Source organism: Elgaria multicarinata, chromosome 5, assembly GCF_023053635.1.
Source record: "Elgaria multicarinata webbii isolate HBS135686 ecotype San Diego chromosome 5, rElgMul1.1.pri, whole genome shotgun sequence".
In the NCBI taxonomy this organism is placed as follows: Eukaryota; Metazoa; Chordata; class Lepidosauria; order Squamata; family Anguidae; genus Elgaria; species Elgaria multicarinata.
This window is the reverse complement of record NC_086175.1, coordinates 7,740,531-7,758,483: the sequence shown is the minus strand read 5'-3', so window position 1 is coordinate 7,758,483 and position 17,953 is coordinate 7,740,531. Positions and strand designations below refer to the sequence as shown.

Genomic DNA, 17,953 nt, shown 5'->3' with positions numbered 1-17,953 from the left:
GCCTCCGTCCATATCCTGAGCTAGATAGGTGAGCTAGATGGGTTCAAGGGCCCATCTAACACAAATTACAACAAAACCTCATTGCTCCTCCCACCCTGCCAGGACTTAGAACAGATGGAGGGCTCCAGGGTTGGAGCCCTCTGTCTATCAAGTGTCAGTCCTGTAGGATTGTGCTCTAAATATCTTTTTAATTGCCTTGAGTACAAAGTTTAAATGTTAATACCTTGCGTTTATATAGTACTTCCAAACACTGAACTGTCCTCACAAATATTATAATCAATGATGTGAGTTTTCCAAAAAGAACTGAATCAGAATTTTTTCCAGGAAATATTTTGATGCCCTATATCTCAAACACTTTTTAATAGCCTAAAGTAGTTGAACTAAATTATTTAATTAGAAAAAGCCAATAAAGTGCACTTTGTGTAATTTAAGTATTATTTATTTATTACATGTAATTTTATACTGTCCTTCAATTAAAAAAACTCGTGAATTATTTGTCTAAGAAGCAAATAAAGAAACAGTTAACAGAGTAATAATCCTACTTCTAGCAGCAGAAAAATCTGAGGGTGGAGGAACCACCTCATCTAAAGCCCTGCCAGGACATGCTAGCAGGGAAGGAGGACCAGCATTTTTGCTGCAGTTGTGGCTTCTTCTTCTTCTTCTTCTTCTTCTTCTTCTTCTTCTTCTCCTCCTCCTCCTCCTCCTCCTCCTCTTCTAACTAATTAATTCAATCAGAAAGAAGTAATCTATACCTGCTCTAGGGCTGGTATAGCTCTGGTGCTGGTTTAGGCCCATGTCTGGCGACCAGGAGGGCACTTGTTCCTGTGGATCCACTGCCTCTCCAAGCACCTCTCCAGAACACTGGCCCCCACATCAGAGAAGTACCAGCTGCAGAGGTTTCTGCAGCAGTTGGAAGAGGAGTCTCCCCCTCTGAGAGTGGATCTTTCCACCCTCAGTGGAGGAGATCTGACCCTACAGCCTCTGTGAAAGCTTCCCAGGAACCATAGGACTGTATGGTAAAATGCAAACAGTGTGACTATATTAAATACATATTTGAACAAATTCAAGGCATTTGAAGTTATTTTATTGGACTATTAGTAAATATTAGTAACTGGCATTCACTTCCCTCACATTTAACTATTCTTAAATTTTAAGAAAAAAGGCGCTAAAAGCTCTTAATATTCATACCTCAAAAGCTTATTTATAGAATAATTTATTTATTTATTTATTTATTTATTACATTTTTATACCGCCCAATAGCCGAAGCTCTCTGGGCGGTTCACAAAAATAACACATTGCTTCCTAGCAATAGTAACAAAAAAGAAGAAGAAAAAAAGAATTACAGCTTTGAGACTGCCCTAGATGACCATTATATCTGTTATATCCATTCATTACATTACTAATTAATTTATGAAACGGTGCATTTTTAGAAATAGCATTTTTACTGTGGGACAACTATAATAGCAGAAAACGTTTTCCAGGAATTTTTCCACCCCACATCACTGATTATCAGGTTCTAATCTTAACAATCACTCTGTAGAGTAGGTCTGTATTATTATCCCCATATTGCAGATGGTAGGCTGGCTCTGTAGGCCACCTTGGGATTTCATAGCAGAGGAAATATTCAAATTAGAGACTTAGCCATTACCCTAGTTCTTTACTTAGTTTTTCTTCAAGGTGTTAGAATCAGATTCAGTTTTGTGCATCAAAGTTTAGCCCTTTCGTAGCTGAATAGCTTCAATGGTATTACACATAAGGCATCAACTATACTGGGGTAGACAACCTTTTTGGGGCGTGGGCTCATTTGGCAATTTGAGAACCTTTCCTGGGTAACCTGTCCTCCCATGGCAACTATCAGAAAATGGCTGCCATGAGGGACCTGGCAAAGTAAAGTAACCTGCCCCAATACTGAGTGAAAGGTAGAGGCAGGGTTCTACTGAGTACAGTAGGGCTGCCCCTCTGATTACTGTACAGAGGTGGGATTGTTTAGTATGTTGGCACAAAACACACAACTCCTCCTTTGAGCCCACAGCTTTCAGCACCGACAGAAACCTATTTCACAGCAATCTCAGGTGCTGGTAGATTTGTTTTTTAAGTGGGAGGTGTAGGACACCTTGACATGCACCAAGAAAGTTACCCAGGGGTGCATTGGTGGCTGCAGGCACTATGTTGCCTACCCCTGAACTATACAACTGTTTATTAACTTGGTCCTGCTGCAGATGCCAACTCCAAATCGCATCCCAAATTTTGATACTGCACAAGGTTATTCTACTCTTAAATCAGATAATTATACTGTTTCACTTGTTATTGATTGTACTTTTCAAATGCTAAAAATCTGCAGTCGTAGGATCATAAGATGGAAATGTGTGATTAGAGTGAGTATTTTCTTTTCGTTTGCTAGCAGCAATTTGGCAGAGGAATATATTTTGTGGCATGCAGTGATACTATTCATGTTACTCAGGAAGTAAACATAAATAGCTAGACTAATTTTGTCTCTCTTGGAAATGTGAGAAGAGGATGTGGACTTCATAAGAGTAAAATTGTATTTTTAATATATTAGGAAAATGGTAATAAATAAATTGTATTTCTTCCAGAAGACCATAATAAAACAAACCAGGAATGGCACTCCTGTCATGTGCTGTAACTGACTAGCTGTTATTTAGCTGCAGTCAAATATTGCCAAATATTTCATGAAACCAAGAATGCCACTATGTAGTTGGCCATTGCCTTTTTATTTCATTGTGGTTCATTTGTTAGCAAGGGCAGGAATGAGGGTTGCTTGCTCACTAGTTTAGCAGTTGTCAGGGGAAATCTAAGGCGTCGCAAAGCTGTTCTTACTAGCCATCCATAACTGCAGGTAATTTCTGAACAGGAACACAAACAGTCATCAGAGTGCCAAAGGTCATTGCTTAGGACAGCCCATGGCTCTTCCTGCCTGCTGCAGGAATCTGGGAGTGCATCCTCAGTTTCATCTGTCTGCTCTGTAAAGCTCTTATGTGGGATTGGACTCAGAGTCAGAAACTTTAAAACTCATACTGTGTAATAATCTGATGCATATTTAATCAGGTGAGTGTTTATAGAACTGCAGCCTTCAAAAGTGAATTTAATTGTTTCAGTTAACTAATTTGTTTTTTTAACAGCATCAGATATATTGATAATTAAAGTCTCTTTTTTGTTGTATTAATATAGCTAATGCTTTAAAAATAGTTAATGGTTATTTGGTAATATTTGACCAGTCATATTTTCAACCCTAAAGCAAATGCATCTTAAGCAATGTAAAAATAAAAATATTGGGTTCTTGTTAATCTTTGAATGTAGCAAAATATTGTACTCGGATCCTGGTAAATGAGAAGTACTGAAAATTATCTGTAGGCTTTTGATACTAGATAAAGCACTGTGCATATAAGATTGTGCTAATGAAATATTTATTAACATGGAAGAGACGAATGCAGCCCCTCTTCAAACAGCATATTGCAGATGCTGCTTATATTTCAGTGCCATTCAATCTTGGCTTAGACATTAGACCCCTTTAATTCTTTGTTCTGTGCATTCAGAGAATGTGTGGAGAGGTGAATCTCCGTCTCCCCTAGCTCTGACCTCCACAAGTTGGGCAGACAGTTTGAAGGGGAAGTCAACATGCATACAGCTCTACCTCTCCACTCATTCTTTAAATATGTGGAGGAAATAACTGGGGGTGCTATTGTTCTGGGGTTATGTTTAACTAGTGGGCTAGATGGAACAACTGCTAGGTGGATTCTCAGTTGGCTACAGAATCGGACTCAGAGAGTGCTTATCAATGGAACCTTCTCAAACTGGGGAGAGGCAACGAGTGGGGTACCGCAGGGATCAGTTCTGGGCCCAGTGCTCTTCAACATTTTTATTAATGATTTGGATGAGGAGGTGCAGGGAACGCTTATCAAATTTGCAGATGACACAAAATTGGGTGGGATAGCTAATACCCTGGAAGACAGAAACAAACTTCAAAGTGATCTTGCTAGGCTGGAGTGCTGGGCTGAAAACAATAGAATGAAATTTAATAGGGATAAAAGCCAAGTTCTACATTTAGGAAATAGAAACCAAAGGCACAGTTACAAGATGGGGGATACTTGGCTCAGCAATACTACAAATGAGAAGGATCTTGGAATTGTCGTAGATCGCAAGCTGAATATGAGCCAACAGTGCGATATAGCTGCAAGAAAGTTCTACATTTAGGAAATAGAAACCAAATGCACAGTTACAAGATGGGGGACACTTGGCTCAGCAATACTACAAACGAGAAGGATCTTGGAATTGCTGTAGATCGCAAACTGAATATGAGCCAACAGTGCTATATAGCTGCAAGAAAGGCAAATGCTATTTTGGGCTGCATTAATAGAAGTATAGCTTCCAAATCGCGTGAGGTACTGGTTCCTCTCTATTCGGCCCTGGTTAGGCCTCATCTAGAGTATTGCGTCCAGTTCTGGGCTCCACAATTCAAGAAGGACGCAGACAAGCTGGAGCATATTCAGACGAGGGCAACCAGGATGATCAGGGTTCTGGAAACAAAGCCCTATGAAGAGAGACTGAAAGAACTGGGCATGTTTAGCCTGGAGAAGAGAAGATTGAGGGGAGACATGAGAGCACTCTTCAAATACTTAAAAGGTTGTCACACAGAGGAGGGCCAGGATCTCTTCTTGATCCTCCCAGAGTGCAGGACATGGAATAACAGGCTGAAGTTACAGGAAGCCACATTCCAGCTGGACATCAGGAAAAACTTCCTGACTGTTAGAGCAGTACGACAATGGAATCAGTTACCTAGGGAGGTTGTGGGCTCTCCCACACTAGAGGCCTTCAAGAGGCAGCTGGACAACCATCTGTCAGGGATGCTTTAGGGTGGATTCCTGCATTGAGCAGGGGGTTGGACTCGATGGCCTTGTAGGCCCCTTCCAACTCTGCTATTCTATGATTCTATGATTCTATACCTGATAGTCAATTAGTCAGAATGAATTAAAAAAAGGCAATTCCAAGCAATTCTGATTTCTAAGGGAGCAATCCTATGCATGTTTAGACAGGAAAAAGTCCTACAACTCCCAGCATCCCCCAACCAGCATGGCTGGCTCGAAAATGCTAGGAGTTGTAGGACTTTTTTTCTGTCTAATTATGCATAGGATTACATCCTAAAGTTATTTGGTATCCTTGTTGTAGACTGCCTTAACCCAATATTTTTAAGAATGATTTTTTTTGTTTTGTTTTATGTTCTTATTACATTTGAAATTGGTAGCATTGTTTTCTTAGATAAAAATAGAATTTCAGCCAAAGCACACTTAATGAAGCAGTATTTTCTTTGATAGTTATTACCTCTAAACAGTATTTATCATCTTAAAATAAATATTTTCTTGTTTCTATAAGCATGTTATCTCTGTTTCCTTGCGTGATAATGAGCTTTAATATATTCATCCTCTGCATAACATTATTTCGTTTTATTTTTCCATTTCTGACAAGAGAGAGAAAGAGAGAGAGAGGAGTTGTTGGCCTTCCACTTTTAATTGCATTTGTTCATATTTATTTCATTTTCTGTTACCATTTGACTCACGTTCTTTCACTCTTTTTAACAAACTGATATAAAGGTTGATTTAGTAAAACTATGTATCACTATGTCCCTTTTTATTCTTCAGAAATTATTGAATTCTTCATTGGAAACAAAAATTAAACAATGGATGGTCCTATCAGGGTCCGAAGCAGTCAAAGGAAGGCTAGAGTACCAGTGAAAAAGGTAAACCCCTGCTCTTTAAAAACATGGTTTTAGATATCCTGTTGTTTTAACTTACAAATGACTAAATCTAACTTGTACTGTCTTGTAGCCATGATAAGGTGTGGGTTTCCCCCGCCAAGTTTTAGGGAAAAATATTTCAGCTGGTTTCACCCTTGGAGTGTTTTTATTAGTTTTGGTGGGTCACAATTTGTATAGGCCTGGCCTTAAAAAAAGAAGTTTCAAGTTAGAATATTGACAGTTCTTAAGAGAAGCTCGGAAAGTCAGCAGTTTTTTTTTACTGGAGAATAGTGATATGTATAATTAACAGCACCTGGCAGTAACCCAGTGGATAATATAAGAAGAATTATGGGTCTGCAGTTTATTGGTAACTGGAACTGGATTAATTATCCTACATGGTCTTCTAGCATTCTTGTCATTAAATCTTCTTTTGAGTATTAATTGTTTTATTGTCTCACTTCTAGGTAGTAGCATGCCACAGCATTTATTCTCTTTGAATATCTTTTTAGAAAAGAAAGATACTTAATCTATAGCAGCAAATATCCAATCATCTCATAATTAACTAAACATATTTTTCTAAGCTTTTCATATACAGCTCTTACATGCAAAGTTTTCCTAAATAAGGTGGATGTTCTTACTGTTCTTGGAGACAAACGCATGAAACAGTCTTCCCCCAATGCAAGTAGTTGCTATCAGCATTCATTGTGCTTTCTTTCTGCATGTCTGAATCACCTGCATTGAACTGATGGGTAACATTTTACTTCTTCTTCATGTACTCTGTGCATCATACCTTATGGGCTCTGTGCCTGTGCAGAACTCGTTTCAGGAAACTTTGATAGCTAATGATAGTTTTGGTGGGAACCCTCCCTCACCATCCTACTGTGCATGCTTCAGTGGGTTCCCATCCATCTTAGTTCACTTGAGACCACCCATCTGGTGACTTGTTGGGAGCTTCTCTCCGTAGAGATGGCTTGTTTTCACTTTTAAGCTAAGGATTGCATCTATTTTTGGACATTTCTCTTTTTCCTGTTCTTCTCCTATTCTTGTTTTTTTTTTAAAAAAAACCACACACATACACATTGTTTTTCTTTCCTCAGCTGAGGTCTTCCCACCTCTACTACATGGCATTGAAGGCATTGTTTAAAAAGTGCCCACTGTGACAGAAAGGTCCCTTTGACTAATGGACATTCTTTATGCCTACTTTGTTTGGGAGAAGTTCATGTGGTAGAATCCTGTTTCCATTGCATGAGGCTATTGAAACAAGCACTTTGGAATCGATTGGACCGTCTCAATGTGATCCTTTGGAAGTGTGCACTGGAATCTGTGGACATTCCCAGGCTTGTTAAGCCACAGAAGGACCCTTCACCAAGAATTCCCCCGTCAGCTCGCTTGTCTCTAGGTCCGTCATCCCTAGTCACAGGCCACACAAGCCCTCTGATGCCTGGCCGTTCACTCACTCTTACAACAGCAAAAAGGTTATCCAAAAAGGCACAAGAGGGGCGGGGCTTGGACGCCAAAGAAGATGGCGGCGTGATCTTGGAGCTCCTCGCCTAAAAAGAAATGATTTAAGCAGAAAAGAGAAACCAAAGAGAAACAACTCCTGAAAATAAATCTTCTGGTCAGCTACAAATGAATCTGTCCGGGAGAACTGAGAATGGGATGAAATACTTCTTTAAAACCATAAACAAAGAAGATAAAACAGCAGTTTCGGGGAGGCAGCTGGAAGCGCAGGAAAAGCGAAGATAAGATTATAAGTACAAAACAACAAAAAGGAGAAATGATGGTGGTAACAAAAGAAGAACTGGCTGAACAATTAGGAACACTTAAACAAGATTTAAGTGCATTTAAACAAGACCTAATGACTGCCATGAAGGAAATACTCGAGGAGAAGCTTGGACAGATGAATGAGAGAATTCAGAGAACAGAAGCTGAATATGCTGAACACACTGACCAACTTGCTACACATGAAGTAGAAATTAGATCTTTAAAAAAATTAATTGAGGAGAGCAGTTTAAAGTGTGAGGACATATCTAACAGAAATCACATGAAAAATATTTTTATTCACGTGGTGAGGGAGAAAGCAGAAGATTCTGTTAAAGAATTTTTAGTAAAATGGCTCACAGAATTGATACCTTGTAAAATGGAGACCTATGACATGGAGAGAGCACATCGGGCATTAGAAGGGAAAGGTACAAACTCTCCATGGGACATAATAGCCAGATTTTCAATTACTCCATAAAGGAGAGGATAATGAAGGAAACAAAATTAATCAAAGAGATAAGATTTATGGACAAGCCTATGATGTTTCTACAAGACTTAGATCCAGGGACACTACAAAAAAGAAAAAAATTAAGCACCTATACAAGACAATTGAGAGAAAAAGGAATCAAATATTACTGCGGCTTTCCCTTCAAACTGACAATAATACATAAGGGAAAAACATACATAATTATGACAAAATCTGGGATGAAAGAACTCTTCAGGGAGTTAAAAACAAAGCCTCCAGAAGAAGTAACAGAAATGCATGCAGAGCTGAAAGCAGATTTATCCTCAGACGAATCAGATTTAGATGAGGAAGAACGTGCAGCTACAAAGTTTAAACAGAATAAAAAGGTGAAAAATACAGGAAAAACGTCAACAAGAGAGCTACAGGCACAGCCATGGAGAAATAAATAAAGATAAGACTTTAAAAATCTTGTGGACTAAAAATAAAAAATCAGGAAAACATCAAACAAGTATTGGACAAAAAAGAGGAAAAAAATGTAAAGGCGAAGGGGTAAGAGACATGCAGCGAACTTACGAAGAAATAAGTTGGCTGACCCCCTTTAGAGAGGGAAAGAAAGGATTCCTCTTGTATAGTATTTAAATTCTTTTCGTTTTATGAGTCTTCTCCCTGATCTTATGTTCTCTATCTTTTTTGCTTTTCTTCTTATTTCATTTTTCTGTATCTGTAATATATATATATATATATATATATAGAGAGAGAGAGAGAGAGAGAGAGACAGAGACAGAGACAGAGACAAACAGACAGACAGACAGACACAGAGAGAGAGAGCTTTGAAGGGGGGGGGGGACTAGAAATTAGAATATAAATTGGAGGTTCAACTGGCCCAAACAAACAGGCACAGAATCTTCCAGGAGGAAGGGAAGAAATTTGCTTGGGACAATTATAAGCAGAGAATGACATCTAGTGGTCAACATAATTATAACAGTTAAAAACTAAAATAAAAAAGCCAACCCCCCCCCCCAAATGACAATGCATCTCTTTAAACATTAGAGGGGAGAGGTGCATAAAAAGAGCTTGAATGTTTAAACTAGTAACAGAGATGAAACCAGAGATGATATTTCTACAAGAATTGCATAAACCAAAGATAAACAGTGGAATATTAGGTAGTAGGCTATGGGGCCCATAAATTCTTAGCTACAGGATCCAGAAGAGCAAGAGGAGTAGGAATATTAATTAACAAGGAAATAAACTTCCAACCAAAAAGAACATTGAAAGACAAAAAGGGAAGATACATATTTGTAGAAGGGATATATAATGATAAAGAGTTAATAACATTGGCATCCATATATAGCCCTAATACAAATCAACTAACTTTCCTACAAAAGGTCTTGACCAAAATAAACAAATTCTCTCAATCTGGGAAAATTATTGCAGGAGACCTAAATTGGAATTTACAGGGGGCAAGACCAATGAGAGATTTGACACAAAAAAAGAAGTTCAAAGCAAGATAGAAAAGTGTATCGATATATACTTGGGACAGATTCTAAAAAAACATTATATTTAGGATGCATGGATTGAAACAAATCCTAATGACTACAGTTACACTTACTATTCAGAAATACACAAAAGTTTTAGTAGGTTAGATACAATCTTAATAACAGAAACCCTGATATGAAGAACAAAAAAAAAAGGAAATTGGACAAATAAAAGTAACAGACAATGCCCCAATCAAGGCACAGGTAGAAATAGATCAAAGATTAAAAAAAGACTATATATGGAGACTGAATCCCATATTATTAACAAAGGAAGACGTTAAGGAAAGAGTGAGGAAGAGCGTAGAAAGATATTTTGAAGAAAACAAAACGGGTCACAACAGGAACTATAAAATGGGAAGCGAATAAAGCAACAATAAGGGGAGTTTGTATAAAGCAATTAAGTACAATAAAGACAAAGGAGAAAGAGAAGAAGGAGAAACTAGACCAAGAAATTGAAAGATTAATGGAGCAGTATAAACAAACTGGACAAATTAGGATTAGGAAAGAAATGGAAAAATTGAAGAAGGAAAGAGAGGCGCTTGAAATAAATAAAACAATGATAGATATGCTATATGTTAAGTCAAGATTGTATGAGTTCTCAGGTAAAAGCTCGAAGCTGTTAGCAAATAGAGTTCAAAAATGAAGATTAGCAACAATTCTAGCATTGAATACAAAGGAAGGGATAAGAAAATATGATCAAAAGGAAATTGGAGAGATATTACAAAAATATTACAAGAACTTATATGAAGGAAAAATACAGAAAGTAAGCAGATACGGGAATATCAGAGCAAACCAAAATACCACCATTAAAAGAACAGAAACAATATTTAGAAGCTCAGATAGAAGAAGAAGCGATAAAAGAAGCTATAAAAGAGTTAAAAAAACAATAAATCACCAGGTCAGGATGGATTTACAAGTGAATATTATAAAGTATTTGCAGATGTGTTGGTACCACAACTGAAGAAATTGTAACATGAAATACAAGAAGGGCCCCCTTCCAAAAACGTGGACGCAAACTATAATAACGCTTAATCCCAAGCCCAAAAAAGCACAAGAGCATAAATCCACCTCTGACAAGAGGAAAAAGAAGTTAAGAGGCGATCAGAAAAAATCCAAAGTCTACTCCAGCCTCTCCAAGGGAATCTACTCTGCCACCATCGGTACCAGCGCCTCCTCCGTCCTGTTGGTACAGTCTACATCACCCCACCCTTGGAAATCTTAAAGAAGGACACAGATCTGCTTTCAGAGAAGGGAGCTATTCAGAGCGTGATCCCGTATTGAACATCAACGTTGTTTTCTCTTGGTAGTTTATGGTACTGAAACGGGATAGAGGACTTCGACCTATTTTAGATCTCAGGGACCTGAATTTTTTCATCAAGAAGTTTTGTATGGTTACGCTGGCTACGATTCTGCCTCTTCTGGAGAATGGTTGTTGCTTTATGTCTATAGACCTGAAAGATGATTATTTTCATCTAGCCATTAATCCGGATCATCAGAGATACCTCCGTTTAATCATAGGTACAGACATATTTCAGTTCGGGTTTGGTTTAGCTACCGCTCCGAGGGTGTTCACAAAGTGCATGGCCATGATCTGGGCACACCTTTGGAAGTGAGGGATAAAACTTTTCCAGTAACTCAATGATTGGTTTATTGTGGCACCTTCCAAAGAAAGAGCAATTGATGACACGTTCTTGGTCTGTGATGGCTTGGCTTCTCTGGGCCTGTTCATCAACGAAGAAAAATTCTCCTTTACCCTGTCTCAACAGATCCTTTTTATAGGGGTGATCTCGGACTTGAAGGCAGCTTGTGCTTATCTACCAAGAGACTGGGCTCTTACCCTTGCGGCTTTGTCAACAAAGATTTTTCTGGTCAAGGTGACTACCGTCTTCAGTATTCAGAGGCTACTGGAACTTATGGCAGCCACAGTCTATGTCATGCAATGGGGGCGTCTTCAGATGAAGCCTTTGCAAATCTTTCTCCTTCAGTCCTACAATGGCACGAGGGATGCTCGTCGTGTCTGTCTATCCATACCGCCCACTACTCAAAATACACTCTGCTGGTGGATGGAATCAAAATCTGCTCGGTGGAACGCCATTTCACCAGCCACTGCCAATGAGGATATTCACCACAGATGCTTCACTACTGGGATGGAGGGCTCACGGTGCAAGGACGCTGATCGAACCGGGAAAGCTGGTACCATATCAATCTGCTAGAACTCCTTGAGGTGAGGAAGGCGCTCCTTTCTTTTGAGACCAAACTTTGCAACAATCATGTTCAGGTCCTCATGGATAATATCACAGTTGTCTGGTAACTGAACAAGCAAGGAGGGACTCGTTCACCTCATCTAATTCACCTAACTCTAGAGATTTTCGATTGGACCATTCCTCAAGGAATCCTCTTGACATCAATGCATATTGCAGAGAGGAGCAATCTTCTAGCAGGCTCTCTCAGTTGTGTTTACCTGTCCACACATGAGTGGTAACTGTCTCGACAAATTCTTCGTCTATTTCGACAGTGGAGCAGCCCAACAATTAAACTGTTTGCGTCCCCTACCAACGCGTATGCTTGAGGTTTTGCTCCTGGGCGTGACACAGCAAGTTGTCTCTAGGAGATGCGTTCCTTCTTCAGTGGACAAAGGAGTTCTGCTACCTGTTTCCTCCCTTCCCATTACTGGCTAAGGTTGGAAGGCTCGAATGCCATCGTTATAACCCCATGGTGGCCGGACAAACGTGCTTCACACCCCTGTACAACTTTCCAAATGGAGAGTTTTTCAGACTTCTCCTGCTACCAGGCTTGATATCGAGGGACCAGAGGTAGATTTGATACCCCAACCTCTTCACACTCAAACTAACAGCGTGGAGGATTTGGGGCAGATAAATGGTTTACAACTTCTGCCTGACGTGCTGAAAGTATTACAGGGTGCTCGTAAGTCTTCAACTAGAAAAACTGTAAATGGAAGCACTTTGTTGCCTTTGCTCATGCCAATGACTTTGATCCAGTTTATGGTTCTGTTAAAGGCATCCTCCTTTTCTTGAATTCTTTGTTCAATGCTGGTCTTAAATATTCTTCTATAAGAGTTTACTTGGCGGCTGTACCAATTTTGCACAGCTTGATTCAGGGTTACTCAGTTTTCACTCATCCACTGGTTAAGAAATTTTTGAGAGGTGTAAAGAATTTGGTTCCTCCAATTTGGCCTATGATACTTTAATAGAGTATTTTTGAACCCCTCACTACCGTGGATCTGAGGCTACTTACATTTAAGTTCATTTTTTTGGTAGTGATAACTTATTTATTTATTTATTTATTTAGAATATTTATATACCGCTCCCCATTGAAAAATTTCGGAGCGGTGTACAAGGTAAAATGAAAATAAAAACAGAATAAAACAGTTAAAACTAAATTGTTAAAAAAGCAAAAACAGAAATCCAAGGCTGCATATTAAAGAAAGGCTTCTTGGAATAAAGATGTTTTCAGGAGGCGCTGAAAGGAGTACAAGGTTGGCGCCTGCCTGACCTCCAGAGGCAGGGAATTCCACAGGAGGGGCGCCACCACGCTGAAGGCTCTTCCCCTGGTGGATTCCAATCGGAGGATGGATCTAGGTGGAACCACCAGGAGCAGGCCCTCAGATGACCTCAGTGACCGGGCAGGTTGGTAGGGGAGAAGGCGCTCTCTCAGGTAACCTGGTCCCAAGTTGTTTAGGGCTTTGTACACAAGTACAAGAACCTTAAACCTGGCCCGGTAGCAAATAGGCAGCCAGTGCAGTTCCCTCAGCAGAGGAGTTCCATGCTGGAAAGGGGCAGCTCCAGACAACAGCCGAGCTGCAGCATTCTGCACTAGCTCCAGCTTCCGGAGCAGCTTCAAGGGCAGAAGTGGAACCAAGGTTTTTTTGTCTGATATGATGTTTCATTGTATCCTCGGTTCTGAGCCTAGTCTATCTCAAGAGAACTGAGGAGATAGGTGGAAACCTGCTGGAGCATGCACAGTAGGGCAGTGGGGAAAGAAGGTTCCCACCAATACCTTAGGTATCAATAAGGTATTGATACCTTAAGGTACCTTAGGTACCTTAAGGTATCAATACCTTAGGTATTGAAGTTTCCCGAAATGAGCTCCGCACAGGTGCAGAGCCCATAATGTATGAATGAACAGATGACCACTCAAAGAGCAACCTGCATGTATACGATGGGGTACCCGCTTGGCTGAAACTATTCCGATTGGATGATTATCAAGATTGTGATAGAGTTAGTCAAATAAATAAATAAATAGGGTTTGGCAAAATCAAGTAGTAGAGCTGATAGCCTAAGCGCAGGGCTTAGGGGATGATCTTCAAGACCTCCTTCTTATTAAGTTCCCCAGTTCCTTTCTTCTGTGTAAGCCAACTCCTGGAAGAGTGTGTCTCAGATAGGGATGGGAGAATAGGTGATGTTTCTGCTCATCAGGGTTCTTCTTTTTCCAACTTGAGGCTCATCTTGCCTTGCTCTTGCTTGTCTTCAGGAGCATTTTTGGGGTGGGGCAGGAAAAGTGTGCATTTTCAAACACAAAAATGTGGACTTTCCCAAGCACGTATCCCAAATGAGCACTTCTACCCGCCATAGGCTAATGCAGAAAAAATGTTTGAGGGTGGGGGAAGGGAATTCACATTTTTTGGAAGTTCACACTTGTGCAAGTGTGTGCTTTGGAACATGAACACAAGTTCGGGAAATTGCTAAAATGTCCTGGGAATTACACTTCTGCTTGTTTTTGAATTCAGGGATATGAATGGGACATGTTCTCATGATTTGAGGACAGGACAGCTGGTGTTCAGCAGCTGTAGATGGGAAATTGCATTTTTGAATGTCGCACTAAAAAAATAATTAAACATAGAAAAATCGTATGTCAGGGCCGGGCCTTTCTCTTAAAAATGTTTTCGGATTTATTTTATTTTTATTTTTATTTATTTAAGGATTTTTATGCCGCCATTCAGCCAAAAAAGGCTCTCACGGCGGCTTACAAAAGTATTTCTTGACAGTCCCTGCCCACAGGCTTACAATCTAAAAGACATGACACAAAAGGAAAGGGGATTGGGAGGGAGGAGGAGGAGGAGGGGGAAAAGGAAAGCAAATTCAGGCACCACAATCTTAGTTGCAAAGTTCAGCAGTTACAGTTGACAGCAGGAGGGAGGGGGCTCTCAGCTGGAGCTGGACCCAGGCACGGTGGAGAGGTGCCTGGCTGCTGCTTTCTCCCTCACTGGTGGCCTCTGCAGAGACAGTTGGTAGCAGGAGGGAGGGGGCTCTCAGCTGGAGCTGGACCCAGGCCCGATGGAGAGGTGCCTGGCTGCTGCTTCCTCCCTCACTGGTGGCCTCTCCAGAGACAGTTGGTAGCAGGAGGGAGGGGGCTCTCAGCTGGAGCTGGACCCAGGCACAGTGAAGAGGTGCCTGGCTGCTGCTTCCTCCCTCACTGGTGGCCTCTCCAAAGACAGTTGGTAGCAGGAGGGAGGGGGCTCTCAGCTGGAGCTGGACCCAGGCCCGATGGAGAGGTGCCTGGCTGCTGCTTCCTCCCTCACTGGTGGCCTCTCCAGAGACAGTTGGTAGCAGGAGGGAGGGGGCTCTCAGCTGGAGCTGGACCCAGGCACGGTGAAGAGGTGCCTGGCTGCTGCTTCCTCCCTCACTGGTGGCCTCTCCAAAGACAGTTGGTAGCAGGAGGGAGGGGGCTCTCAGCTGGAGCTGGACCCAGGCACGGTGGAGAGGTGCCTGGCTGCTGCTTCCTCCCTCACTCCATGGATTTGTGCATGCAGGAATGCTTTCTTCCCAGAAATATTCAGTTATGTACATAGCTCTCCATCAGCAACCCCCCCAAATAGTGTAGTGCAAGAAAAGCATTACCATTTAGTTTTCTACTGGTCCTCAAAGTGAGTAGCTGAAGTGCAAACCAAAACATAGACAAAAGGCAGTGTTACTGGCCCTCCATCCCTTATCTATTAAAAAAAGCCCCCTGTTAAAAATTAACTTCTGAGAAGGGTCCTCTGTACCCTACATCTGTGTTTCATTTAATTTGCAATTTGATACTAAAGCTCTTTTTCTAAGAGCTGGTGAAGACCTAATATTAGCTGGCTTTTCACTAGGTTGAGAGAGTGCAGGTAGAATTGCATGCGCCTTCCCCTCTCATGCACAAATTTCGCAGCTCCCTGAAGTTGTGCTGCAGCTGTCTTACAACCTGTTTTTTTAAAAAATCCTAATTAATGGCCACCTACTGTTGATATTTGCACCATCCTTAAGGCTAGAAGAATAACCCATGTCTAGAAACGGTTAGTCCTTCTCCAAACCAGAATCAGACAACCTGAAGTGGGTTTCTCATTCTGGTTTGGCAAAAGTTTGTCAATTTGGATGTTATGGCAAACTATGGCAAACCTGCAAATAGAAAGTGAGCCCCACACACAAATAGAGGAGAAGAGGTAAGCCTGTGGCTCTTTCCCAGTCTTTCAAGCAATGTTTGGGAACTTCGTCTGAATTTATTTATTTATTTATTTATTTTTACATTCGTTTTTACATTTATATCCCACCTTTTTTGAACCAGAAAGAGCATGTACGCAGCTAGGTACTTGAGGTAATATTTGAATCCTGTTACCGTCTGGAAAACTGCTTGATGCCTCTATTCATAAACTTAAATGTAACTATGGGTTGACCCGTCCATGGAAAAGCTATTAAGGTGACTTGATGATGCATACAAAAAGTGTTTTAATTTCCTATTGAGTTAACTTGTGTGTGTTTTTCCCAGAGCTTTAGTGAATGTGCACTGCCTCCCATGAAGGCATTGTTGCAAAGTCAAAAAGAATTATGCACAGTGTCAACAGAAGAGTTGAAGGAGGAGCAAGACAATTTCAATGAGGTTTGGCATTGTGTTAACACTTCATTTTTTAAAAAATGGAAAAATGTTTTTAATTTACAGCCATGTTACCAGATACTGATTATACACTGATTATGCATTATAAAGAGAATATAAGCTATTGCTTGTTTGAACACTAATAATTCAAACATTGAAAGTTGTTCTAATGATAAACGAAATTATAAATTGGATTACAGAACATTTTTTTAGTTTACTCTGAATTATATTGTTGTTGAAATGGACATTAGCCTGGTCTGGTTCTTTCCTGCTGAAGTCCCTAGGATAATGGTTAAGGTTCCTGAACAAAGTACAGCATTATCTTTTTAAACTCATTTGCCACTATTTTCTCTTGCCATTATTTAAAGGTGCTGAGGAGAGGTGCAAAACACTTCCATACCCCTCCTGAACCTCAATTGCACCACATCAGGCCTTTACATGCATACTTCACAGAAGGCTGTTGAGTAGTCTGCTCCTGTCCAGGGCCCCATTTTGTATAAAGAACAGAAATACCTTGTTCTCTGAAAATCCTGGCGGTATTCATAAAGGACCTAAGTAGTAATGGACACCTGTCCGTCTGCTTGTAAAATGTGTTGACAGGAAGGCCATCTAGCAAAGAAACTCAGGGTGTTATGTACTTAAATGTTTTACATATTTGTGTACAATATTTTTATAATATATATTTCTATTGCAGGTCACATTTCTGTGTTTTGCTGATGAGACAACTGTTGCTCCTAAGGTATAGTACCTGCATAAGAGACTATCAGCATAATAATTTGGTTTATGGTGGAGATCAAAACAACACATTCCAAAAGGGTAGCTGACTTGCAGAGCAATCTTATGGGTGAAGAGAGAGATTGCATGGCAAAGCAACCACCGCATATAAAGCCCTGCCAGCTCACTAAAGGGTGTGTGTGTTTCCATGCATGCGTGGTGTTGTTGTTGTTGTTGTTGTTCTTCCCCTGTGCCCACCCATTGACCACAATGGGAGGGAATTAACTATGCCAGTTCCAAGACAAGCATCACTTCAGGTCCTATTTAGGACATGTCGGGGGAACAGGGGATCTAGGATCATAGAATTATAGAATACCAGAGTTGGAAGGGGCCTACAAGGCCATCACGTCCAACCCCCTGCTCAACGCAGGAATCCACCCTAAAGCATCCCTGACAGATGCTTGTCCAGCTACCTCTTGAATGCCTCTAGTGTGGGAGAGCCCACAACCTCCCTAGGTAACTGGTTCCATTGTCGTACTGCGCTAACAGGAAGTTTTTCCTGATGTCCAGCTGGAATCTGGCTTCCTGTAACTTGAGCCCGTTATTCCGTGTCCTGCACTCTGGGAGGATTGAGAAGAGATCTTGGCCCTCCTCTGTGTGACGGCCTTTTAAGTATTTGAAGAGTGCTATCATGCCTCCCCTCAATCTTCTCTTCTCCAGGCTAAACATGCCCAGTTCTTTCAGTCTCTCTTAATAGGGCTTTGTTTCCAGACCCCTGATCATCCTGGTTGCCCTCCTGTGCATCCACAACCTCTTCTGATAGCCCCCTCTCCCTCAAGAATTACGCATTTTGATCCCCATTGCTAGTGGAAC

General features: G+C 40.8%; 1 protein-coding gene across 2 annotated transcripts in view; it reads left to right on the top strand.

Moving 5' to 3' along the window:
- The window catches only part of AKAP11 (A-kinase anchoring protein 11), a 64,839-nt gene that overhangs the window by 8,041 nt on the left and 38,845 nt on the right, over positions 1–17,953 (top strand). For both annotated transcript variants that reach the window (XM_063125968.1, XM_063125967.1), the window contains exons 2-4: positions 5,655–5,752; positions 16,262–16,372; positions 17,061–17,105. In XM_063125968.1, the coding sequence (XP_062982038.1) occupies positions 5,693–5,752; positions 16,262–16,372; positions 17,061–17,105 (216 nt within the window). In that variant the 5' untranslated portion in view covers positions 5,655–5,692. The remainder of the gene's footprint in view (positions 1–5,654; positions 5,753–16,261; positions 16,373–17,060; positions 17,106–17,953) is intronic.